General features: G+C 38.2%; 1 protein-coding gene across 6 annotated transcripts in view; it reads left to right on the top strand.

The window, feature by feature from the left end:
- The window catches only part of NCKAP5 (NCK associated protein 5), a 1,138,328-nt gene that overhangs the window by 421,966 nt on the left and 688,953 nt on the right, over window positions 1–27,409 (top strand). For all 6 annotated transcript variants that reach the window (XM_069577706.1, XM_069577709.1, XM_069577704.1 and 3 more), the window contains one exon: window positions 16,589–16,662. In XM_069577706.1, coding sequence (XP_069433807.1) covers window positions 16,589–16,662 — 74 coding nt within the window. The remainder of the gene's footprint in view (window positions 1–16,588; window positions 16,663–27,409) is intronic.

Consider the following 27,409-nt stretch of genomic DNA (forward strand, 5'->3'; position numbering starts at 1 on the left):
AGAAGGCAATGGCAACCCACTCCAGTACTCTTGCCTGGAAAATCCCATGGACGGAGGAGCCTGGTAGGCTGCATTCCATGGGGCCACGAAGAGTCGGACATGACTGAGCGACTTCACTTTCCCTTTTAACTTTCATGTATTGGAGAAGGAAATGGTGACCCACTCCAGTGGTCTTGCCTGGAGAATCCCAGGGACAGCAGAGCCTGGTGGGCTGCCGTCTATGGGGTTGCGTAGAGTCAGACACAACTGAAGCGACTTAGCAGCAGCAGCAGCAGCAGTGGAGAGATAATTGCAGTGAGATGAATTTGTCACAGCTAGTATTTCTGAATTGATTTGTTTGTGTTGTTTAACATTTAAAAATATTTTATTGGAAGAACTTATGTTGGCACAGATGCTAATCAAGTATGAGGCACCTTTCTTGTCTGTTACCTTGCTATGTCATTTCCAAAGTGAGTATGTTTTAGTGTTTTATATTTACTGAATAGATGTACCTTTCTGTTAAGGTGACAAAATAACTTTTGAGGACAACATCACTTGTTGTAGTAGTTAGTCATTTCCTAGGTGTGAAAAATCCTGTAACTAATGCTAGATCGGTTGATTTGAACAGTTGGCCTAGTTCATACAGCTTTGCCTGCAGGTGGATTTGGAATCCTACATAAGTAGTATAAAACTGCTGACAGGATTTCACAAGCTCTGACATAAATTATGGTGATTATAGCATAACGATTATTTTGAGGGATTTTGGATCTCTGTAAGCTTTGAAATAGTATTATATTTTAAACTCCACTTGAAGTGAATGAAAAACAAGATCCTCTCATCATTGGAATTCATTTATAATGGGCTTTGCTCAGAACCAACACAGATCAGACAATACCAGGCTCAATTTAAGTGGGCTTATACTACACAGATATGCAGTGTTCTGTGTATCTATAAACCTAATTACTTTAAATGTTTCATACTCACTGTCCTGAAGCATGTTCATTAAAGAAGTAAAAGGCAAATTCCATGAAATAGAGCTCCAAAATGATTCTAATTTGCATGTTAGATTCCTTTGTACAAGGAACAGATGCCATACCTTTGTAAAAATTTTAAAACATATCATACAGCTATGTCATGGTGTAACTTGGTGTTCCTCACCTGTCTTCACTTGGGTGAAATGCTTTTAGCATAACATTGACAAGAACAAGTGAAAAAAGGCTTCATTGTTTCAAATACTAGCTTAGCTCTCGGATAATATAAACTATTTTGTTTTATTGTGGTATTTTAGGTCCAGCTTTCTAAAATTTAATTATAATTAAATTTTTGGACATTAGTTTATTGGCCTGTATTTTTCTAAATAATATTCATTACTTTTAATATTTATATAGTGAAGAAATTAATTTAGTCCATAATATTACCATGTATTATTTGCTTTATTCTCTTTTGACCTTTTATACATTTTCAAAACTGTGCTATATTGGATTATACAGTTTTATATCATACTTCTTTCACCTACTATTAGACTGTTATCCATTTTATTTTATGTTCTTTACAAATTTAAGAAACTGTATAATTCTTCAAATGGATAAAGTGTGCTAACCCTTTATTTTTGGAACCTAATACATCAAATTTTTTATATTTCTATAAATAATACTTTGAACATCATTTGTTTTGACTTTTTACTCAGGGTGATTCCTAGACATGAAATTTCTGGATCAAATGAACATGAATGTTTTAATTTTCATGATGTATTACTAAGCTGCTTTTCCAAACTGTTAAATACAGCCTTGTACTTAAGCTTTTCTGATTTTCAAGTCAAATAGAACAATAACTTTATACCTATGTCCTCAGATGCTCAGTTGTGTCTGAGTATTTGTGACCCCATGGACTGTAGCCCACCAGGCTCCTCTGTCCATGAAATTCTCCTGGCAAGAATACTGGAGTGGGGTGCCATTTCCTTCTCCAGGAAATTTTCCCAACCCAGGGATCAACCTATATCTCTTACACCTCCTGCACTAGAAGGTGGATTCTTTGCCACTAGGGCCACCACAGAGATAGGGAAGCCCTGTCTCTATGTGCGGAGAGATCTTTGCATTCTCCTGCTTCCCCCTTTCTCTTCCTCCTCCCTGTCTCTACCACAAAGATGCATAATTTACATCCTACATCTTCTTTCTAGGATGTTTAATTTTATAAATGTAGTTGAATTTTTAGACATTAAAATCTGTTTGAATTATTTTGAATCTTCCTTTTATATTGTGAATTCCATATTTTTCACTTATGGTTCAGTATATAATGTATGTGTATATACACACATGCACATACAGGCATATACACAGATACATATCTGGTATATACTTTTTACTCACCTCTTTGATATTTGTATATGTTTGTGTGTGTGTGTGTTTAGTCACTAAGTCATGTCCAACTCTTTTGTGATTCTATGGACCAGCCCGCCAGGCTTCTCAGTCCCTGGGATTTCCCAGACAAAAATACTGGAGTGTATTGCCATTTCCTTTTCCATGGGATCGTCCAAATCCAGGGATCAAACCCACATCTCCTGCATTGCAGGTGGATTCTTTACTGCTGAGCCACCAGGGAATGAATACAAATATGCGTGTGTGTGTATATATATATATTCATATGTGTATATACATACACACATATATACATATATATGTGTATATATACATATTTATAAGATTATGCAGTTTTACATCATAGTTCTTTCATCTAACATTATACAGTTTTATGTATGGGTCAGGGAGATTCCTCTGGAGGAGGGCATGGCAGCCGACTCCAGTATTCTTGCCTGGAGAATCCCAAGGACAGAGGAGCCTGGTGGGCTACAGTCCATAGAGTTGCACAGAGTCAGACATGACTGAATCGATTTAGCATGCATACACCAGAAAAGTGGAATTACTAGATCATATGGTAGTTCCATTTTTAATTTTGGGGGAGCTCCATGCTGTTTTCCAAATTGGCTGCACCAATTTCCATTCCCACCTACAGTGCATGGGAGTGCCCGTTTCTTCACATCCTTGTCAAGATATGTCGTTTTTCATAATAGCTATTCTAACAGGTGTGAGGCATTTTTTATTGTAGTTTTGATTCACATTTCCCTGATGATTAGTGATATTGAACATCTTTTCATGTATCTGTTGACTATTCATTTGCATCTTTAGAAAAATGTCTGCTCATTAAAAAATCAGATTTTTTTGATTTTTTGCCACTGAGTTAGTATGAGTTTTGTATTTCAAATATTAACCTACTATCAGGTATATGATTTGCAAATATATTTTCTCTATTCAGAAGGTGGTCTCTACCTTTTGTTGATGGTTAACTTTGCATCAGAAGATAAGATGGCAGGATGGCATCACTGATGCAGTGGACCTAAACTTGGGGAAACTTCGGGAGATGGTAAGGGACAGGGAGACCTGGCATGCTGCAGTCTGTGAGACTGCAAAGAGTCAGACATGACTGGGTGACCAAACAACAACTTTGCTATGCAGAAATTTTTGTTTTTGTTTAATGTAGTCCCACTTCATTATTTTTGCATTTTTGGTCTTTGTTTTTGGAATCAGATTTAAAAATTCATCACAGAACACTCATGTCAAGGAGTTTGCCATCTATTTTATCTTTTAAGAATTTCAAATTCAGGTCTTACATTCAAGTCTTTAATCCATTTAGCGTTAATTTGGGGATGTGGTGTAAGATAGTGGTCTAGTTTCATTTTTTTGCATGTGGCTGTCCAGTTTTCCCAGCACCATTTATTGAAGAGACAATCCTTTTTAAATTGCATATTCTTGACTTCTTTGTCACTAATTAACTGACCATATAATAAATATGGATTTATTTTGGATTCTTTGCTCTGTTCCATTGGTTTGTGTTTCTGTTTTCATGTCAATGCCACATTGTTTTGATTACTCTAGCTTTAAAATATAGTTTGAAATTGAGGAGCATGATGCTTTGTTCATCTTTCTCAAGATTGCTTTGGCTATTCACAGTCTTTTGTGTTTCCATGCAACTATTAGAATCATTCACTCTGTTTCTGTGAAATAATGTTGGAGTTTGATAGGTATTGCATTGAATCTATAGATTGCTTTGAGTAACATGGACATTTTAATAGCATTAACTATTGCAGTCTATGAGCATGAAATATCTTTCCATTTCTTTGTGTCGTCAATTTCTTTTATCAATGTCTTAGAGTTTTCTGAGTACAAGTTTTTCAACTTTTTGGTAAAATTAATTTTAGATATTTTCTTCTTTTTGGTGCAATTGTAAATGGGACTGTTTTCTTAATTTCTCCTAGTATATAGACATGCAACCAATTTCTGTATACTGATTTTATGCCTTGCCGTTTCACTGAATTTGGTTATTAGTTCTAACAGTCTTTTTTGGAGAAAAGTTTAGGGTTTTCTACATATAAAATAATTTCATCTGTTTATAGTGACAGTTTTATTTTTTTTTTCCAACTTGGATGCCTCTTATTTTTCTTGAATGATTTCTTTGGCAAGGATTTCCAATATTATGCTGAATAAAAGTGGGGGAGAATAGACGTTCTTGTCTTATTCTTCATCTTAGAGGAAACATTTCTAGCTTTTCACTGTTGAGTATAATGTTAACTGTGTGCTTCTCATATACGACCTTTATTATGGTGAGGTATATTCCCTCTGTACCCACATTGTTGAAAGTTTAGTATAAATGTATATTGAATTTTGTCAGAAGTGTTTTTATACATTTACTGAGATGATCAAATGACTTATGTTCTTCATTTGGTTAATGTAGTATATCATATTACTTTGCAGATGTTGATGTTGAACCATCCTTGCATCCCTTGAGTAAATCCCACTTGGTCATAGTATATGATTCTTTTAACATATTGTTGAGTTTGATCTTCTAATGTTTTGTTGAAGATTCTTGCATCTGTGTTCATCAGGGACATTGGCCTGTAATTTTAAATTTTGTGATGTTTTTGGTTTTTGTGTTTGTCTGGTTTTTGGTATCACAATAATGCTAGCCTCATCAAATGAGTTTTGAAGAATTTCCTCCTGTTCAACTTTGAAAGAGTTTTAGAAGGATAGGTATTAACTCTTCTTTAAATGTTTAATAAAATTCACTAGACAAGGCATCTAGTCCCAAACTTGTGTTTGATCAGTAATCAAAAGCCTCCCACAGTCTCTCTATGTGTTTTGGTCTGTTCAGATTTTATATTTCTTCCTAATTCAGTCTCTGAAGATTCTGCGATTCTAAGAATGTATTCATTACTACTATGTAGCCCAATGAGTTGGCAAGTAATTGTTTAGGATAGTCTTTTAAGAACTTTGCTTCCCTGATACCTCAGTTGGTAAAGAATCCATCTGCAATGCAGGAGACCCCGAATTGATTCCTGGATCAGGAAGATCCCCTGGAGAAAGGATAGACTACCCACTCCAGTATTCTTGGTCTTTCCTTGTGGCTCAGCTGGTAAAGAATCTGCCTGCAATGCGGGAGACCTGGGTTTAATCCCTGGGTTGGGAAAATCCCCTGGAGAAGGGAAAGGCTACCCACTCCAGTATTCTGACCTGGAGAATTCCATGGACTGTATAGTTCATGGGGTCGCAAAGAGTCGGACACAACTGAGTAACTTTCACTTACTTACTTAAAGATCCTTTGTATTTCTGTAGCATCAATTATAACATCTCCTCTTCAATTTCTGATTTTATTTATTTCAGACCTCTTTTTTTTCTTGGTTAGTCTGGCTAAGGGTTTGTCAATTTTGTTTATCTTTTCAAAGAATCAGCTCTTAGTTTTACTGATCTTTTCTATTGTCCTTCTAGTCTCTATTTTATTTCCATCTGATTTTTATTATTTACTTTCTTTTGCTGACTTTGTACTTTGTTTCATCTTTGTTTTCTAGCTTCTTTAGATGTAAACTTAAATTGTTTTTTTGAAATTGTTTTTGTTTCTTGAAGTAGGTTGATATTTCTTCAAGCTTCCCTTTTAGAACCACTTTTGCTCCACAGCTTTTGGTATATTGTATTTCATTTGTCTCAAAGTATGTTTTTATTTCTCTATTGATACTTTTCATTGACCCAGTGGTTGTTCAGTAATCTGTTGTTAAATATTCACTTATTTGTGATTTTTACAGTTTTCTTCTAGTAATTGATTTCAAGTTTCATACCATTGTGGTTTGAAGAAATGATATGATTTCAGTCTCCTTAAAATTGAAATTTGTCTTATGGCTTAATGTATGATCTGTCCTAGAGAATGTTCCATGTGCACTTGAAAACAGTATGTCCTGCAGCTTTTGGATGGAACATTTTGTGCATGCTAAGTCGCTTCAGTTCTGTCTGTTTGTGACCCTATGGACTGTAGACCACCAGGCTCCTCTGTCCATGAGATCCTCCAAGCAAGAATACTGGGGTGGGTTGCCATGCCCTGCCCCAGGGGATCTTCCCAACCCAAGGACTGAAGCTGAATCTCTTATGTCTCTTGCACTGGCAAACAGGTTCTTTACCACTAGTGCCACCTGGGAAGTGGGAATATTCTGGGAATATTCTTTCACCCAGAATATTCTGTAGATTCTATTAAGCAGATGTAAGTTGTCACTAAGGCCAATGTTTTCTTATGAGTTTCTGTCTGAATATCATCTTATTTGGAGTTCTCTGGGCTTCTGAGATCTGGATGTCTGTTTCCTATCCTAGGTTAGGGAAATTTTCAGCCATTATTTCTTCAAATAAGTTCTTCCCCTCTCTTTTTTTCTTCTCCTGAGACCATCACAACATGAATGTTAGTCATCTTGATCAGATCCCCTAATATCTGTTCACTTTAATTTTACTTGTAATATTATTGTTGTTGCTGCTTAGTTTAGATGAGTTTCCTTGCTTTGTCTTTTAAATCATGGATTCTTTCTACCACTTTATCTAGTCTACTAGTGAATTCTTTTAGTGCACTTTTTAGTTCAGTTATTGTGTTCTCAGCTGTGTGTACTTCGTTATATTTTCTATCTCTTTGCTGAAGTTCTCACTGTGTTCATATATTCATCTGTGTTCAGTGAGCAGTTTTATGACTATTGCTTTTAATCTTTATCAGTTAGCTTACCTATCCTCATTTCATCAAGGGCTCTTTCTGAAGGCTTGTCTTGTTCTTTCTTTTGGCACATATTTCTGTTTTGTCATTCTGTTTGATGCTCTGTTCCTATGTATTAGGTGAGATGGTGACATCTCTGTGTCTTGAAGTACTGACTTTGTGTATGTGAGGAACTTTATAATTCAACCTTGCTCTGGTGGTTGGTTGTCTTTTGAACCTTTGTGATTGTCCTACAGCCTGATTTATTCTTGACAGGTTCCTGTTGTTGAAGGTGTATCAAGACTTTTCTGTATTGCAAGGGGAAGGATCTCACTTTGTACTTAGCTTTAGGCTATTTGAAAGCCAGATACGTGGGGAACAAGTTTTGAAGTATGCAAATATATAGTCCTATGGACCACATTCATAAGCCCTGCTGGCCTTCACACCAGGAAATCTGGAGGTGACCCTTGGGTAGCGTTTCCGTAAATCAGACCTCTAGACAAGTGTATAAGCTCCTTTCTGGGAGGTATCAGTGAGCTCAGGGAGGTCAAGGGAGTATGCAAGAATGGTATCTTACATTCCCCAAGAATGCCTCTGTACTCTCGAGATGTGTGCAGACCTGAAGCCTGTCCCTCAAGCTGAATCTCCAGGACAAGTAAATCGTCCTTTTTAACAAGACTGGAGGTGTGTTTCAGTCTACCACCTGTACAGTGCCCTGGATGTGGCATCCTGTCAAGAACTATCTTTCCAATTGTTATAGTTCCATGGGGCCCAAGAATGCAAATCCCCTTGCCCACCAGGGCCAGATGATCAGGGGGGCATAGTCTGTCTGTCTGGGTTGCTTGAGCTTGCTGGCTCTAGAAAGGCATCTGGAATGCATGGTGGGACATGCTCCTTGGCTTCAGCATGACATCAGGAAAAATCCTTGTCTGTGTGCCCCTGCCAACTTCAGCAAGGGAGTGGGAAAGTGTCATAATTTCACACTAGCTGGTACCAGCCAGGGAGTGAGGGAATGCCATACCCACTCATCCCTGCCTGCCTCACCAAGACAGTGGGAGAGTCCCCTATCTGCATACCTGCCTGTGCTAACAAGGGAGGAGAGTGCAAAATGGCATCTGCCAGCACTCCAGTCTCCAGAAAGAGCTCCAATGTCCTGACCTCCCCCAGCAGATGCTTGAAGATTAGCATATGAATCTACTTCACGTTCCAGGCCTTTTCAAACTGCTGGTTTTGCAGTGGGTTCTAGGGCCAATGAGGCTTCCCTGGTGACTCAGATGGTAAAGAATCTGCCTGCAGTGCAGGAGACCTGGGTTTGATCCCAGGGTCAGGAAGATATCCTGGACAAAGGAATGGCTACCCACTCCAGTATTCTTGCCTGGAGAATTCCATTGACAGGGAAGCCTGGCAGGCTACATTCTATGGACTTCCAAAGAGTTGGACAACTGAGCGACTAACACCTTCCCTTGTTTCTAGGGCAAATGAGACCTCATGCAAGCCTTTTAAAAGGAGAATCTCAAGTCACCTCAACTGTTGACTAAAAAAAAAATGCACATCCTAAAAGTTGAGAGTTCCGTTTTAGTCAGTGGACAACACTGGGACTTAAGGCTGAAACACAGCATCTCAGATAACTCTGAAAGACTGCTCCCAAGAGGCAAGGGAGGGAGCCAGGCTATATAGGAATTTTTGCAACAAAGGCCAGGTAGTCAGAACCTCAAAAGATTACTGTTAATTAAGGAAAACCAGATATTTCAAATTAAGGTATTTGGCACTTTTCTATATATGCGAAGATGCCAAGTCTGGGCTCACTGAAATCATTCCTTTGATATGCACCTCAGTTCAGTGTCCTGTGCTTCTTATCCTTGTCTCCTCAGGAAGTACCATCAGAGGTGGCTGTAAGCCCCTGGCTGACACATGTGGGACAGATCCTGCCTCCACCCTGAGTTCTCTCAGGGCTCACCATGCAGCTGTAATGTGATGGCTTGATGTCAGCAACATACTCTGTTTACTTATGTGGCAGGTGGCATTTTTAGTTCACACAGACTTTTGGATTCCTTGAACATAAGCTTTGCTGGTTTCTAAGCCAGACATTTTGGGGGCTCATTTCTTTGTTGTAGGTTCCAGGGCTGGGCTGGCTGATGTGGGGAACAAATTCGTCATCCTGGGGAAAAGCCCTCTGTAAGATCCCGCCCTGTTGTGGGACTCTGCACCAGGGATGGAATTTTTGTTGAGCTTGCATCTCTGCATTTTCTACCAATCTCAGTGTGGTCCTTTGATCATGTGTTGTGGAGGAGCAGTTCAGCTAATTTTCAGTTCCTTTTTGAAGAATATTGTCCCATATATAGCTGTAGAGTTGGTGTGTCCATGGGTCAAGGTGAGTTCTTGATCTTCCTGAGTCTCCACCTTGGAACACCTCTCCCTGCCCCACCAACCCCCACCCCTGCCGTGCACATGTATTTTTAATCAAGGGAGGTGCTTTACTTTCTGAATTCATGTAAACCTGGGAATGTCTTTCTGTTGCTTTGTTACAAAGACTCTACTTTATTGGGATTGTTTATGGATTAAGACTCAAAGGTTTCAGTGGACATCTGTACTTGCCAGAAGCTATGCAGTTAGCCTTTTTAAAATCCTTGGTAGGAGACCCATTTGTCTGTTTGGGTACATGCAGTCTTCCAGCCCCCACCCCAAACATACACACATTTTTTTTTTTTCAGCCCTTATGTGGATAGAAGTGTGGATGATTTTCTGTAAAATCTACCTGGAGTGTGAGGAAACTTTTTGATGTGTGAAATCAAGTGTTTTTCTTTTTTCTCAATTTTATGCTGAAAGGTCTCTTTAATTATCCCTTTGATCGTTGTTTACCTTACTGCTGCTGCTGCTGCTAAGTCGCTTCAGTCGTGTCCGACTCTCTGTGACCCCAGAGATGGCAGCCTACCAGGCTCTTCTGTCCCTGGGATTCTCCAGGCAAGAACACCAGAGTGGGTTGCCATTTCCTTCTCCAATGCATGAGAGTAAAAAGTGAGAGTGAAAAGTGAAAGTGAAGTTGCTCAGTTGTGTCCCACTTTGCGATCCCATGGACTGCAGCCCACCAGGCTCCTCCATCCATGGGATTTTCCAGGCAAGAGTACTGGAGTGGGGTGCCATTTACAAATCTTGCCAAATACTCAGATGCTATAATTAATAGACACACCTACATTTTCTGACCTAATATCCATCCTGTCTCTATTCATTTTCATCTTTATCCTTAATTTATCTAGATTGTTTGTCCTTCACAGGACTGTGTAAGTGTTTTTATTGTCACTTCCACTGTAAAATCTAATGTGGGTTTGTCATAAGGAAAATGAGTAGAATACAATGTTCATCATGTTAATAACTATATTTGAATATAGTTTTTATGCTGAGCAACATGAGAAGTACCTTCTAGGCAAAGCAAGCCTGATGAAACTGGCATTTTTTTCACGGATAATATTGCAATGAATATTGACACCAAGGACAATGGGAATATGGTGTATGTTTTTCTTCTAGCTTGCATGCATGTGTGCTAAGTTGCTTCAGAAATCTTTCTCCAAGGTCTCCCAGTGTCCAGTCTCTCAGGTACATTGGAGAGGTGTGTTATACTGAGGTAAACTTTTGCCATTCCCCTTCTTTTTGCCTGTGGCTTTGATACTCTGGAATATTGGAGCTTGTGTTAAGAACATTCAGTGTGCGCTTTATACTCAAGCTGGCACTATACACACCATTGCTACAGCACTGTTCTGGCTGTGACTGTAATTCCAGCGTGCACTGCTGCCAGCCCCACTGTGATCCTCCTCCATTGTTTCCTGGGAATTAATCTCCAAGTGTAAATGATTCCCAGTAGAATAATTCTATTTTATTCTTACAGAATGATAGGTGTTTATTATTAATTAACAAATCTTTCCAATTCAGGAGCCAGAACTGATAAATGTATAGGTGCTGCCTAAATTCTCTTGGGCAGGGGAAAACATTTCTTTTAACAGAAAGCACATGTAAGCATCATCTTTTCTTCTTTTAATTCATTTAAGTTAGTGTGTGTGTGTGTGTGTACATAGGGGTGGGGTATAGGCAATACCCAATAAATATGCAAGTAAGATAAACTGGATATTAGAAGTAAGCATGCCATGGAGAAAAATTAAGCTGAAAAGAAGGAAGAAGAATTCATAGTTTTAGTTTTCCATTGTTTGTGGTTTAAGAGGTCATTATATTATAGCTATTTTTATGGACAATTGGGTAAAAATACCTTAAATGGAAGCACTCTGTCTGTATTTGTTATTTGAAATAGCATTTATAGTTTAAATCATAATCCAGATATACCGAATTAATGGTTAAAAAGCTGTATTATTACTGTTAATCTCTAACTATCTGTTCTAAAATCCAACTATAATTGAAGAGCGTTGACTTACAAACCTTGAAGCTGAGTAAGAGAAGAGAAAATGCATATAACCTTCACCTTGTAAAGTGGCTTGCCTTTTGAGAAGAGGTTTGATCCTTTGCAAATGGCTCTGTTCACTGCTTGCCTTGTGTTATATGCTTAAACTGTTTTATTTAATCCTTACTATACCTCTTCAATTATTTATCTCTATGAAAAAAAGTAAGGTTTAGAGAGATTAAATGACTTGCCTGAGGGGGCACAGCTAGTAAGTACCAAAACCAGGATTTGCACCTAAATCTCTTTGATCCAAAGATTATATTTGTAGTAAACTTTTAGAGTCCACCTCTGACTTGAGCTAAGCAGAATAAGCAGAACACAGATCTCTTGGTTACTAGAGCTTGCACATGGTTTGGCCCCTACCTTCCTGTCCAGGGAGGGCTTCCCTGGTGGCTCAGATGGTAAAGAATCTGCCTGCAATTCAGGAGACCTGGATTTGATCCCTGGGCAGGAGGATCCCCTGGAGAAGGGAATGGCTACCCACTCTAGTATTCTTGCCTGGAGAATTCCAAGGACAGAGGAGCCTAATGGGTTACAGTCCACGGGGTCACAAAGAGTCTGACATAACTGAGTGCCTCATACTCACTTCTTGTCCAACTTCTTTTTAGGCTACACACCTCAGGCTCTGTTCCCTGGCCCCACTGGCTTCCTGTTTTAAATACCACATTTGGGGGTCTTTGCTTATGCTGTTTCCTTTGCCTATGGTGTTCTTCCCCCTCTTCCTTTCTCTATTTGTTTGCCTATTTCTCTATCAGGCCCTAGACCCAGAATTCATTTGCTCAGAATCCTCTTCCAGCCATGGTGTATAAAGGAGGTGCCCTCCCCACTTAAAGTCCTTCCTATTATCTGTTATTTCCTTCCTAGCAGGTAGCCAACCTGAAATCAATCTGATCGCTTCCTTGTTATGTATCTCTCTACAGAATGTAAGCTCTCTGAGGGCAGGTATTTTTTTCCTCTTCAGTTCAGTTCAGTTCAGTCGCTCAGTGGTGTCCAACTCTTTGCGACCCCATGGATGGCAGCACGCCAGGCCTCCCTGTCCATCACCATCTCCCGGAGTTCACTCAGGCTCACATCCATCGAGTCAGTGATGCCATCCAGCCATCTCATCCTCTGTCATCCCCTTCTCCTCCTGCCCCCAATCCCTCCCAGCATCAGAGTCTTTTCCAATGAGTCAACTCTTCGCATGAGGTGGCCAAAGTACTGGAGTTTCAGCTTTAGCATCATTCCTTCCAAATAAATCCCAGGGCTGAACTCCATCAGAATGGGCTGGTTGGATCTCCTTGCAGTCCAAGGGACTCTCAAGAGTCTTCTCCAACACCACAGTTCAAAAGCATCAATTCTTTGGCGCTCAGCCTTCTTCACGGTCCAACTCTCACATCCATAAATTCAGACTTGAAGAAAGTAGGGGAAACCACTAGACCATTCAGGTATGACCTAAATCAAATCCCTTATGATTATAAAGTGGAAGTGAGAAATAGATTTAAGGGCCTAGATCTGATAGATAGAGTGCCTGATGAACCATGGAATGAGGTTCGTGACATTGTACAGGAGACAGGGATCAAGACCATCCCCATGGAAAAGAACTGCAAAAAAGCAAAATGGCTGTGAAAAGAAGAGAAGTGAAAAGCCAAGGAGAAAAGGAAAGATATAAGCATCTGAATGCAGAGTCCCAAAGAATAGCAAGAAGAGATAAGAAAGCCTTCTTCAGCGATCAATGCAAAGAAATAGAGGAAAAGAACAGTATGGGAAAGACTAGAGATCTCTTCAAGAAAATTAGAGATACCAAGGGAACATTTCATGCAAAGATGGGCTTGATAAAGGACAGAAATGGTATGGACATAACAGAAGCAGAAGATATTAAGAAGAGGTGGCAAGAATATACAGAAGAACTGTACAAAAAAGATCTTCACGACCCAGATAATCACGATGATGTGATCACTCACCTAGAGCCAGAGATCTTGGAATGTGAAGTCAAGTGGGCCTTAGAAAGCATCACTACAAACAAAGCTAGTGGAGGAGATGGAATTCCAGTTGAGCTATTTCAAATCCTGAAAGATGATGCTGTGAAAGTGCTGCACTCAATATGCCAGCAAATTTGGAAAACTCAGCAGTGGCCACAGGACTGAAAAAGGTCAGTTTTCATTCCAATCCCAAAGAAAGGCAATGCCAAAGAATGCTCAAACTACCACACAATTTCACTCATCTCACATGCTAGTAAAGTAATGCTCAAAATTCTCCAAGCCAGGCTTCAGCAATACGTGAACTGTGAACTTCCAGATGTTCAAGTTGGTTTTCGAAAAGGCAGAGGAACCAGAAATCAAATTGCCAACATCTGCTGGATCATGGAAAAAGCAAGAGAGTTCCAGAAAAACATCTATTTCTGCTTTATTGACTATGCCAAAGCCTTTGACTGTGTGGATCACAATAAACTGTGGAAAATTCTTCAAGAGATGGGAATACCAGACCACCTGACCTGCCTCTTGAGAAATCTGTATGAAGGTCAGGAAGCAACAGTTAGAACTGGACATGGAACAACAGACTGGTTCCAAATAGGAAAAGGAGTACGTCAAGGCTGTATATTGTCACTCTGCTTATCTAACTTCTATGCAGAGTACATCATGAGGAACACTGGACTGGAAGAAACACAAGCTGGAATCAAGATTGCTGGGAGAAATATCAAGAACCTCAGATATGCAGATGACACCACCGTTATGGCAGAAAGTGAAGAGGAACTAAAAAGCCTCTTGAAAGTGAAAGAGGAGAGTGAACAAGTTGGCTTAAAGCTCAACATTCAGAAAACGAAGATCATGGCATCTGGTCCCATCACTTCATGGGAAATAGATGGGGAAACAGTGGAAACAGTGTGAGACTTTATTTTTTGGGCTCCAAAATCACTGCAGATGGTGACTGAAGACATGAAATTAAAAGAGGCTTACTCCTTGGAATGAAAGTTATGACCAACCTAGATAGCATATTCAAAAGCAGAGACATTACTTTGTCAACAAAGGTCCGTCTAGTCAAGGCTATGCTTTTTCCAGTGGTCATGTATGAATGTGAGAGTTGGACTGTGAAGAAGGCTGAGCACCGAAGAATTGATGCTTTTGAACTGTGGTGTTGGAGAAATATATCTATGAAGTTAGAACAGCACATGACATATAATAAGTGTTGAAAAAATTTGAAAGAAGACTGGATGGGTGACCTTGAAGTTTATATATTTGCCTCTACTTAGAAACACTGTCTTTAAATTTTTTTCAAAGGATGTATTTGAAAATATCTTTAAGAATTTTGAGTGTTCCTATCATGTTTAAACCTTGATCAAGATACTTAATTGCATTACCACAAACCATTGCAACTTCCTGCAGCAACAGATTTCTGCTTTGCTTTTCATGTCAATGGTCTTGTTTACATAACTCACCTGAACGTGCATGTTAATCAGAGTATAACTCTTCAGCTAATTTTCTGCAATAGAATTATGGAAAACTATTAGAATAGTTTTGCTAGATAAGGACTGGGGATGCCCTCCAGTCTAACTGAAATATTGTAGAAAGGTGAAAAGGCTTCTCCAAGGCTACATAGGTCCAGAAACTTGAACAGAGCCCTTCCTGTTACATAAGGTCAGCTCTTCTACTCCCCCACCCATGATAGTCAATATTTTTATAGAAACAACTGATTTTATATAGTATTCCATCAAAATAAAAATGTTTTTAAAAGGTATCAATATTAATCTGAGTTCCTAGTTTATCTTAAACCCATAAGATATAAAATGGTAACTTTCATGGGTACCTTAACACTGAAATCACTGCACACTCTTCTGTCTAAGGCTGCTGTGATGTAGACACAGAGGCCTGTGGGCTCCTCAAAGAGAAAGGGAAAGAAGTGTTAGGTTCAGGATGAAATAAATTATACAAGTTTTCATTGTTGTTGTTGTATTTTTCTACATAGTTAGCAATTAAAATGACTGTATTTGAACCTCATATTCAGGAATCACAAATTTTAAAATAATTAGGTTCAATAACCTGCAGATTCTATGAGCAGTTCTCATGTATTGAAGGAATCCCTCATTTTTTGGAGATGTTTCTTGAAAACCTAATTTGATTTACACAAATTTATGACTATTTCTTTTTTTTTTAATTTTTATTTTTACTTTATTTTACTTTGCAGTACTGTATTGGTTTTGCCATACATTGACATGAATCCACCACGGGAAGCTTGCCTTTATATCTTCTTAGAAGCTAAAGATTGGTTTTCTAAGGAAATAAATAAGATAAAAAGAAAAAAAAGGAAACTCAAGAACAAATTGCATTGTTCATATAAGGAAATGAAGGAAAAATAAACATGTGATTCATCAATATAAACGATATGCCCAGTGAAGGAGGGCAATGAATATGTAGTTTCTATGTAGCTCAAAAATAGTGTTTTTGTTAGAAAGTGATTTGTGTAAAATCAGTATAATCAAGACCTGCACTACCTACTTTATTCCTTGTTTTCTAAGGTTGGCTCAATTCCCATTCCCCCACAACCCCATATTTTTATATGGGAAAACATATAAAACATGGCTTCCCAGGGGGTGCAGTGGTAAAGAATATGCCTGCCAATGCAGGAGATGGAAAAGATATGGATTCCATCCCTGGGTCAGGAAGATCCCCTGGAGTAGGAAAATGACAACCTGCTCCAATATTCTCACCTGGAAAGTACCATGGACGTGGGAGCTTGGTGGGCTATAGTTCATGGGGCCTTAAAGAGTCAGACACAACTGAGCAACTGAGCACACAGCACACATACACATAAAATATAGTGTAAATGACTATGAAATTTGGCTTTTCTCTGCTGTGATTAAGAGCATTTTTATGCTGACTGGATAGAACTCCAGTTCTCCTCCATTTTTTCATTTATGGAACCATCACAGGATATGGGGAAAAATTTATTTGTCCCCAGATGACAATGCATATAAGTCATAGAAGCATCTATTCCTACAAATGAGAGGGACCAAGGGAATTATCTTGTCCAAAATTGTCCTGTAGAGATAAAGATGGTCTTAGAACCCTGATGCCTATGGTAAAGAGGTGTTGTCTTTGCCTTTGTCTTTGGTGTAATGCAGCTTTATTTTTCTATGTACAGGAATACATGGACTCCAACAAATACATTGAACATCTGTTAAATCAACTGGAGGAGCAACATAGAAGTCTCTGGAGGTGAGTTAAATCTACTTCTTAACTTAATAGGTGCATCTATAGCTTTAATCTTGATCACAGAAGCATGGAGTTGGCAAAAGGTCTCTTCTACTTGGTGGCCAAAAGCACCTTTGGGGGCAAAAATCAGCAGAGGCTACCTAAAGAGTTCCATTCCTTTAATTAAAGTAAAACAGTGGTGTCAAAAGTTGTCCTTGAGTGAAGGACCTGCTCAGAGCTTGGAGGATGGTAGAAATGATAACACTTGCCAAGGTCAAGGAATGCATTTGTCCACGGCCATGCAACAAACTTATATTGTAGAAAAGAAAGTGAAAGTTTAGTCACTCAGTCGTGTCTGACTCTTTGCGACCCCATGGACTGTAGCCTACCAGGCCCCTCAGTCCATGGGATTTTCCAGGCAAGAATACTTGTATTCTTGTAGAAATTAGAACCCAAATCCTCTGGCCTTTGCCTGCCTAAATATTATTTATGTTTTTCTATAATTGAAAGGTTGAGAACACTTCTGCTTAAAATTTCTGCTTCTTTTTATATTAAAAAATACATATTTCAAGAATGCTGTTATATAGGTCCCCCATGTTTGGTTTGGTTTTTGTTTTATGTGGTGGATTCTAACTCTAGGTATGAAAACATCTGCAGGTAAATTGGAAAAAGAGGAGAGTATTACATAAGTATTATATAAGTTTTCCCAAGTAACTCATTCCCTGAGGCTTCTAGGGAATGGAGATTATTGTGATAGGATTATCTAGATCTTTAAAGTCCATGTGGCCATGTTTTTGCCAGTGCTAGTATGGACTCTGAATTCCACTTACTAAATTCCTATAGTTCTTGTTATCTAGAATAAATATGCTAGTGCTTAATTACATGATACCTTACACTGCATCAGAATTAATGAATATACTTAGCTTCCTCTCTAAGGGGTCAATAAGCCCCAAAAGTCCTTTATGTCTTACCTCCTCATGGCATGGAGGCCAGTTCCCCCTCTGTGAAGAAGTGAAGTGACGTCACTCAGTCATGTCCGACTCTTTGCGACCCCATGAACTGTAGCTTACAAGGCTCCTCTGTCCATGGAATTTTCCAAGCAAGAGTACTGGAGTGGGTTGCCATTTCCTTCTCCAGGGGATCTTTCCGACCCAGGGATTGAACCCTGGTCTCCCACATTGCAGGCAGACACTTTACCCTCTGAGCTACCAGGGAAGCCTCCCTCTGTACACAAAGATATTAGGGAAGTAAGTATGACCTAACCATGTGGCTTTCTTGCCCAACCTCATCCAAATCCATTTTACTCATTTGTTCTGCTCTGATGTTAGTTTTCCTACTAGGAAACATGTTGTTCAGTCTCTAAGTCACATCCGACTCGTTGTGAAACTAGAAAACGTGTTGGTGGTTATAGTAATAGACAATATTCTATTTTTCTACCTACAAGAAAACTGCTAATAGGATACAGCAAAACTGTACAATTTTTAAGTCCACTTGTCACTAAAAGACACATCAGTTAACTTTATATAAATTGATGCAATATTTGTTAGATTTGATTTTGAGATCTATAACTTGGTGATACAGTTTTCTTTTGAGAACGAGTGTATAGCAATAGCAATATATTTATGGCTATATGCCTTTTAAATTATATTTTCCATAGATGTACTGCAAAGTATATTTAACTGAGTTGTAACATTTTCTTTAAACTATTCATATAAAATAAGTTCCCCCATCTTTCCAAAGAAAAATATATGAATGATGAATACCATCTGATGAATAAATTATACTATATTTATAATTTGGTCAGTGTGTTTTATATACATTTTTGAAGAGGAATAATAGTTTCACACATTTTTGAATCAAAAAACCTGCATGGGAAAGGATATTTTCCTGCTTTTTTAAGGTAATTAATAAAAACCTTTGGTTTTCTCTGATATGATTAAATTAAAATCTCTTTTCAGGTACAGACATCACCTAACCTAAAGTAAGAGCTCAGATTTTTGTGGGCAATCACAGCTATTTTCCTTCAGAAATAGAATTTTGCTAGTAAAGAAGCAAAGGCTTACATATAGTCATAAGATCTAATAGAAAAGCTTTATTTGAATAATAATAAAGGGCAATAATGATATTTGAATAGTCAGAATAACAGTGAGGAAATGGAAATGGTAGTATTGAAATGAAAACCAATAATAGTAGATTTACATACTATTTATTGAATCATGAAATTATACTTGATTATATTTTGTAAACAGATCCTGACTGATGCATAGTGATAGGCTTTCTGATGCTTATTACAATATCACAACTTCAACTACAGCCAAATAGTTTATGGTCAAAGACTTATGAGTGACAGTGAGCAGTGGGGGACTTTTTTTTCTGTTTATGATTGAATATTTAAAATGCTTTTTTGAGTTAAGGTAGACTCTTATGATATGCTGAGGACCATGGCATACCACAAACACAAGCACAGCTAAAGTGTCTGAAGTCAAACAAACATTCCCATAATTCAGTATATATGTTTTCTGATTTTTATTGTGCATTTGATTTATAGCTGTTACAACTTTCGTGTAGCTGTTACAACTTTTGTTGATGTTGATATTAACTAATGGTCTTCCATTTATACTTAACCTATAACTTAAAAATTCTGAATTTTTTAAAAGATTATTTTGATGTGAACTATTTCTAAAGTCTTTATTGAATTAGTTACAATGTTGCTTTAAAAAAAATGTTTTTGTTTTTTGGCTACAATGCATGTGAGATTTTAGCTCCCTGACTAGGGATCAAACCCACAGCCTCTACATTGGAAGGGGATGTCTTAACCACTGGACCACCAGGGAAGTACCAACTTTGAGTATTTTGATCTTCCAACAATAATATTAGTCAGCATTAATTTATGGCCACAGTCTTTGAGGACGGATCAAAAGAAGATATACGTCATACTGTTATTGCCTCTTGCTTAATGATAAAAGAATTGGACAAATGGTAGAAGATTGGATATAAGAATGAAAAGTCTTATTTTTGTGAAGGAATCTCATAGTCTTTAACAGGCTTTAGTCATTTTTTATAGCATAACCATGTGCTGTGACACAAATATATTGTTGTAATCATACTCTCAAGATAACTGGTTATTTTGGGGTCCTGTTTAGTATTGTGCTGAAATAGACCTATAATCTACTCTAGGTTTTCAAACTGTTAAGGAATTTGTGGAGTTCAACTATAGCTGTCTGGCAAAGAGCATTTAGCTCAATTAATGTTTTTATACCAGCAGAAGAAAACTTCTGTGAATTTATCTGAAGAAGAGGGTGGATTTGGGATCTAGAACCTAGTCTAAGACTTGAGTACAAATCTGGGCGCATTTCAATTGCTCTGCCTCTCCCTGCCTGATAAGAAAAAATAAACATACCCAGCAACAACTTATTTATAAGTTGATGTTGAAATGTGATCATATATTTTTGTATGTTTATTTGTTTTAATGAGGAAAGTTAAGATTAGGAGAAAAAGGCTCTTTTGTACTTAATGATTCTTATATCATCTGTTACTATTTCTGATTTGACTAAATATATCTGTGACTGACAAGAAGGAGTGTGAGAAAACAACTGCTGAGACTTTCTCCTGATATTTGACAGAAATCTTTATCCATTTGCAGCCTTAGATTAAGAGTTTAGAACAAACACAAACAGTTGGAAAATACAAATGGGATTCATGAATATTTATGGTGTTAATTACTCTTTCATGTCACATATGTGAAATTATGTATGACAAATAGAGGCAGCATAACACTCTAGAAATGGAAATAAGACTGGATTGGAGGTTTTGGAGGCGTAGACTCTGGTCCTGGTCTGTCCAAAGTGATTACTGGGTAACATCTCTGAGACAGAGTTTCCTTAGGTATAAAAAGAAGGTATCAATATAGCTAGTATTTAAGATAACTGAGCACTGAGATTATATAAAGCGTATAATATCTAAAACAGCATTACCTATAAATAACATGTACTGATCTGTATAATCTTTTTTCTCTAATACTTATACAGCTGGATCATGTAGAATTTAATATATGTCATAAAAGGCTTCGAAGAATCTGTAGAAATGCCTAATATAATAGATCCCTAATGACTTGTGGGGCTTCCCAGGTGGCTCAGTGGTAAAGAATCCACCTGCAGTGCAGGAGATGTGGGTTTGATCCTGGGTCCAGAAGATCCCTGGAGAAGGAAATGGCAGCCCACTCCAATATTCTTGTCTGGGAAATCCATGGACAGAGGAGCCTGGTGGGCTATGGCTCATGGGTTGCAAAAGAGTCAGACACGACTTAGTGACTAAACAACAACAGCTTGCCAGTGACTGAACCAGATAATGTCAAAGTATTCATTTCAGATTTTCAGAGTTTGAGTTAGAGACAGTTATCAATAGCCTCTAAGTAAGTGAAGAATAAGTAGGTTTCAAGGCCAAAATTAAATGACAAGATCTGGTGAATGCACAGTGCCAATTTCCAACCGACAGACGCCAAAGGGAAGCCTCATTGGAACAAGCTGCATTTTGGCTAGAGTTTCTCAGTTAAGGCACTCTTGACATTTGTGGACCAGGCACGCCACTACAGGGGGCACAGGCTCAATCCCTGGTCAGGGGCCTGAGATCTGTCATGCTGCATGGAGTAGACAAAAAATAGACAAAAAAGAAAAGATTTTGCTTTAATTGTAGAACTTTTCAGAGCCATTTATATTGCTAATGTGTTATGCATATCAAATATAGACTATAAAATATAATTTTCACTTCTTAAAAAATATTTCCCAATCCTATTTTTCTTGGAGCATCTACTCTGACTAAAGGTCTAAGAAATATATTTTGGGAAATGGTGACTTATCTAGTTTGGTAGCCAAATATACAAAAACATAGTTGCATCTCTTTCTTCATCTTTCTCCCCTTACTTCACAGGTATGGGATGGGTACCTGTGAATGGTAGTTTGTAAAAAGAAGCAAATGGTATGGGTAGTTTGTAAAAGAGATGGGAAGTTTGTAAAAGAGAAGCAAATAGTGTGAGAAGTCTGGGTTATTGATAAAAGAGGAAAGTCAACCCCAAGTTCTGAGGGGCAGTCAAAGTATCAATAATACCAGATTCCAAGAATCTGAAGAACGATTGATCACAAGCAATGTTTGCCCTGGTAAAGCACAGAACTTGTGTTTCCCAGAGGAATAAATGTTGGTTGCCTACATCACCAAGAGGAAGAAAACACGTCACTGAAAAGCATGTAGAGATCTCTGGGTGCAATAAGAGTCCCTAGGATCCATCCTTCCAACAATAAAATGATAGTCTCAGTGCATCCAAAAATCTTTAAAGTAGGCTTTTGCATTCTGCCTTATTTGTGATTCTTAATATAAGGGAAGAGATAGAAAAAAACATTGGGCAAGAGCTTTGTTTCCATTCCCACCATGATTCAACATGCTGCCTACCTAAGGAGAGTGAAGACTGCCGTGAAATGATGCACATCCCAAATAGTCTTCACGTTCTCCATAATTCTGATGTATTTATACATTTTGGGGTGAAGGTAATTGGCCCCAGTGCCTAAAGTTTCCTTTAGCAGTAATCCCTGTTTCTGTAAAATGTGAGTGACATAAAAGTTGCTTACTGAGAGGCGACATGCTATCATTCTATCTCTAGGAAAAGATCATCCTTTGCTACCATGTTATACAGAAATTGTCTTGTAGCTGTAAAATAGAGTTAAGAGGCAAAAGCACACACAGCCTGAGAAAAGTCAAGCCCAGAACTTCTTGGAGATTTGCCTTCTGTGTATTTTGGTTCTTAGAATCAAATTATCCAGGCATCTTAAGAATTAGCACGTCTCTATCCTCAAGGGGTTAATTTATATAGACCAAAGTGATTCCAAGTATTACACAGGTTGCCTTTGGTATAATCATAGACTTCCACTGGGAGAGCTTAATTGGCAACAAGTAAAATTGCTCTGCATGAATTCTTAATGGTGGACACCAAATAAAATAAGAACTGTGATTTGTTTTTTAAAATCCCTTCAAGAGAAAAGGAGACTACCTCTGGGGGATAGACTGTGTAGCAAACAAAGAACTCAGTGCTCTCTGCTAGCAATAAAAGCAAAAGCTCATGCTAAGCCCATAGAATAATAGTGTACGCTTTCCCAGCTCTGCATCTTTCTCTCTGCTGAGGTCAAAGGAGACCAGGACTAGCAAGCTTTACAGTTTCTTCCCCTCCTCTCTGCCCTTGTGCTGGATTTCTAGTATATATCTGCATCCTCGGGGCAAGTGCAAGCATCAGGCCACCCTGGGAACCCATCAATGTCACTTCTCAATTACCCACCAGGGGTTGTTCCAGAGATGCAGACAGTCTCAGACCCCTGCCAAGATAAGAGTCTTGCCTTTAAGTCATGCCCTCTGCCCAGCACAAGGCAGAATAAATCAGGAAATCGGGTATTGTCACATGCTTCAGTGGTTATGTCATCCATGGATGGTGGTGGGGAAGGCTGTGGGCTGAGATGTATCCCCAAGGACTCTTATTATAGACTGATGGTGCTGCTTTCGGTAAACAAGGGAGCATGTAGGCTTCTTCTCAGAGCTCCGAGACTCTGGCTGAATTAACAGCTTTATCTTTGAGGTGACTTTTGTTCAGTAACAGAAGGGGCTAATAGAGCTAAATCCAGAAAGGTATCCGATTGATTGGAAGATTGCCCAGGTTCATCATGCTTCATGCTTTGCTCCTCAGTTGTGTCTGTTTCTTTGCAACCCCATGGACTGCAGCCCACCAGGTTCCTCTGTTCATGGGATTCTCAAGGCAAGAATACTGAAGTGGGTAGCCATTCCCTTCTCCAAGGCATCTTACCAACCAAGGGATTGAGCCTGGGTCTCCTGCATTGCAGGCCTGATTCTTTACCCCATAAGTCCCCAGGGAAGCCCGCCCAGGTTCATATTTGACATTTACTTTAGGATTGATCAACATTATTGTTGATTTAAGTGGCCAGTGTATGGTCTGCATGTTTGTCTACTTTGAGAGTTGCCTAGTATTTGAATCCAAGTTATCCAAGGCAAAGAGATTACCAAAAATGCCAGAGTGAAACTCTACACCAACTTTATATATACATGATTTACTTATTAAACCTGTCCACCCTTAAAAAGGCTGTGCTAATCCATCAGAGAATATATTTAGGTCTCCACTGAATAAATGTATAAAATAAACTATTTAAAACCTATGGGTTTTAACTTTGCCTATTCACTACAAATCTTGTTTGAAATAAAAATTCACATCCATTTATCAAGACTATTCCACCCCCAGCTTAAGTGGAAGACTCTGTAAAACACTTTATATGAAACAGACCTTCAAAAGACCAAAGGTTTCCCCAAGGAGCTGATGGTTTGATCTGAGTCCTGAGTAGGAGCAGGTCTAGAAGCATGAGGACAGATGAAGAATTGGTTATTGACTAGATTGAATTTGGGCTGCCTTTAAGACCTTTGAGTATAACTATATGTAAGATCTTTGATGAGGGATTCAGGTCTAGAGCTCTTTATAGTTAATACGTAAAACAGTATAGACAGAGGCATTCGATTAACCTACAAAGACATAAAACTGCCCTCTGCTATAACTGGGGACACATCCCCACATTAAAGATGGATTTATTGCAGCCATGGGAAGCTTGAGTTGAATAATATTGTACAAATAGGTCTGTAGAGGATCTGAAAATTATTCTGCTTCTAGTTTAAGTAAGTTTGTGCTCTTCAAGAAATATTCTTAAAGTGCCAAAAAATATTTCGACATCAATAAGATTCAGGGGTGACCCAGAGAAATTTACTACTATGTAATCTGAAAACATTTGACTTAAAAACACATTTGTTATTTTTAGATCCATGCTTATCTTAATATGACAGCCAGGAACCTAATGTGATTTATTTATGTGAAATTAAAATAAAAAGCCTCAAGCAAAAGGCATTTTGTAGATTTATTGGGGGTAATAAAGATCACAAATATTCCCTACTAAGTTGAAAGAAGAAAAACTCCAGCAGGCGATGATATAAATGACCTATTAGACATAAATGCATGTGTTGAAGCTGACATGCACCCACAGTAAAGAATGAAAAAGTGTCTTTTTTTTTTTAGAAGGAGGTATAAAATGGGTAATTTACCATGGCATCCTATTTAATTTTAATTTTAATGGAAAAAGAATCACCAACTTGTTAGTGCATGAGCATACTTGTGACTCTCCCCCCCCCAAAGAGATTGATTGTTAGGATATAACTCTACATATCTCTCTACATGTGTAACTCTGGAGTTTAAAGGAGTAAATTTATTTGTTTTTGCTTACCCTCTATTCTTTTTGTGACTTCTGTGTTCAGAGGCCTGGAAGGGAGTTCTAGAACCCACCTAAATCCTTCAATTCTAGGGAGAGATGTTAGAGCTTCTATGAAAAGAGAAAATACAAACTGTACATCTCAATTCTATGCTGCTCCATTAGCCAGCTTTTACTAGTAGAGGACATCATTCACTTAAACCCAAGGGAGGCCCTGGCTCTTGCTCTATCCCTTTACCCCTCCCCCAAGTTAATGAGAAAGACCCTTCAACAAAATAATCCAAAATGTAACACCGGCTCTATCCACACCTTCAATGGCTTCTATACCAGTTCCAAGCATGCAGCTCTCAGTCACACACTGTCTTATTTTTTCATGCATGCGCATGCTCATGCTCAGTCGCTCAGTCATGTCTGACTCTTTGTGATTCCATGGACTGTAGCCTACCAGGCCCCTCTGTCCATGGAATTTTCCAGGCAGGAATACTGGATCAAGTTGCCATTTCCTACTGCAGGGATCTTTCCAACCCAGGGATCAAACCTGCATCTCCTGTATCTCCTGCACTGGCAGGCAGATTCCCTACCACTGAGCCACCTTATTCCCCTAAGGTTTTTGGCTTGTAAAACCAAATCTCTGGGTATCTCATCTCTCTCATAGTGCTTATCATAAGACATCCAACTTCAAACCTAACACTTCACTTAGCCTGAAAGCAGAGAGACAATTGGTTTTATGTTCTAATCATCTTTGTACCTAAGAGACTTAGCATGTGATAGGTCCTCAAAACACTTTTCTTAAGCCATTGAAAGAATTGATGTTGATTCAAGAGGAGAAACTATTAATGGTTCATGTGTTCATTAGGGATGAGTCTGCCTTTATTGGTGAGTGCATTGCAAGGAAAAGATCAAGCAAGCATAGCAAAAGGTCCTTTGTTTCAGTGCTGTACCAGTGCTAAAAGGGATCCATAGTTTCAAGATAGTTCCTCTTAGAAAGGTAAAGATGGGATACTTCATGAAGATGTGAACATATTGCTTTTTCTATATAAAGCTAGGAAGAATGCTTACTTCACTAGACTTTTATTTTATGCTTTTTGAAAAATTCAATCATAAAATAAGTTTGGAGACATGTCCTGTCTGCATGTTGTGTCACTGGGCATCATAGGAAAGGTTCCAACCAGTAACAATAATCAAATGTGTATTTCTGTCCATAATTTTATTCCCATTACCTACCAGTTGTATCTTGGGCTGCAAACAACATTTTCAATAGACACAATGAAAGAATTTCTCATAATTTTTAAAGAAAAGGACTAAGAGACTATGAGAGGTTAAAAAAAAAATCCATGGTAAAAATCTAGGCCTTCAATAATTTATCACCTTGAATAAAATGAAAAAAATTGTAGAAAAATTGTAGACAATAGATCATTACTTTTAAAGATAGAATTGATAAGATACACACTGCTGTACATAAAATATATAAACAATAATGACCTATAATGACCTTCTGTATAGCACAGGGAATAATATTCAATATCTTGTAATACCCTATAATGGAAAAGAATCTGTAAAAGTGTGTGTGTGTGTATATATATATACACACATATATATAGAAACCTATATATATAGAAGCCTATATATAAGTGTATATAGCCTACATATATATATATATATATATATATATATATGTTTCCCAGGTGGCGCTAGTGGTAAAGAACCCACCTGTCAATGCAGGATACATAAGAAACGTGGGTTCTATCCCTGGGTCGGGAAGATCCCCTGGAGGAGGTAACCCACTCCAGTATTCTTTCCAGGGAAATCTCATGGACAGAGGAGCCTGGCAGGCTACAGTCCATGGGGTCGCAAAGAGTTGGACATGACTGAAGCGACAGCACACGCGTGTGTACGCGTGCACACACACACACACACAAACATATATACACATACATATATAACTTTTATATATATATATAAAAGCACACATTCATATATATATCACTATATAATATATATATAATACATATATTAAAAGTATATATAATAGATATGTACATATATATTAAAAAACTGAATCACTTTATTGTACACCAGAAACTAATACCACATTATAAACCAACAAATACTTTAATTAAAAAAAATAAAAATAGAATTGGGGCTTGGCCTGAAAGTCTATAAAGTGGTACTGGCAGAGAAGACCTTAGAATTTCGTTAAGATGGACACACACTTGAAGTCAAGGTCATTCAGCATAGATAACAATGACATGGGCTGCCAAACAGAGGGCAAGTTTTCAAAGGATTAGTGGCATTAGCACCAAGTAAACAGATGAAAAAAGAGAGCAACTAACAGCTAAAAGTAAATTTCATTTTTATTAGCTTTCGGAGAAGGCAATGGCACCGCATTCCAGTACTCTTGCCTGGAAAATCCCATGGATGGAGGAGCCTGGTAGGCTGCTGTCCATGGGGTCGCTAAGAGTCGGGCACAATTG

This window comes from Ovis canadensis, chromosome 2 (assembly GCF_042477335.2).
Source record: "Ovis canadensis isolate MfBH-ARS-UI-01 breed Bighorn chromosome 2, ARS-UI_OviCan_v2, whole genome shotgun sequence".
Classification (NCBI taxonomy): domain Eukaryota; kingdom Metazoa; phylum Chordata; class Mammalia; order Artiodactyla; family Bovidae; genus Ovis; species Ovis canadensis.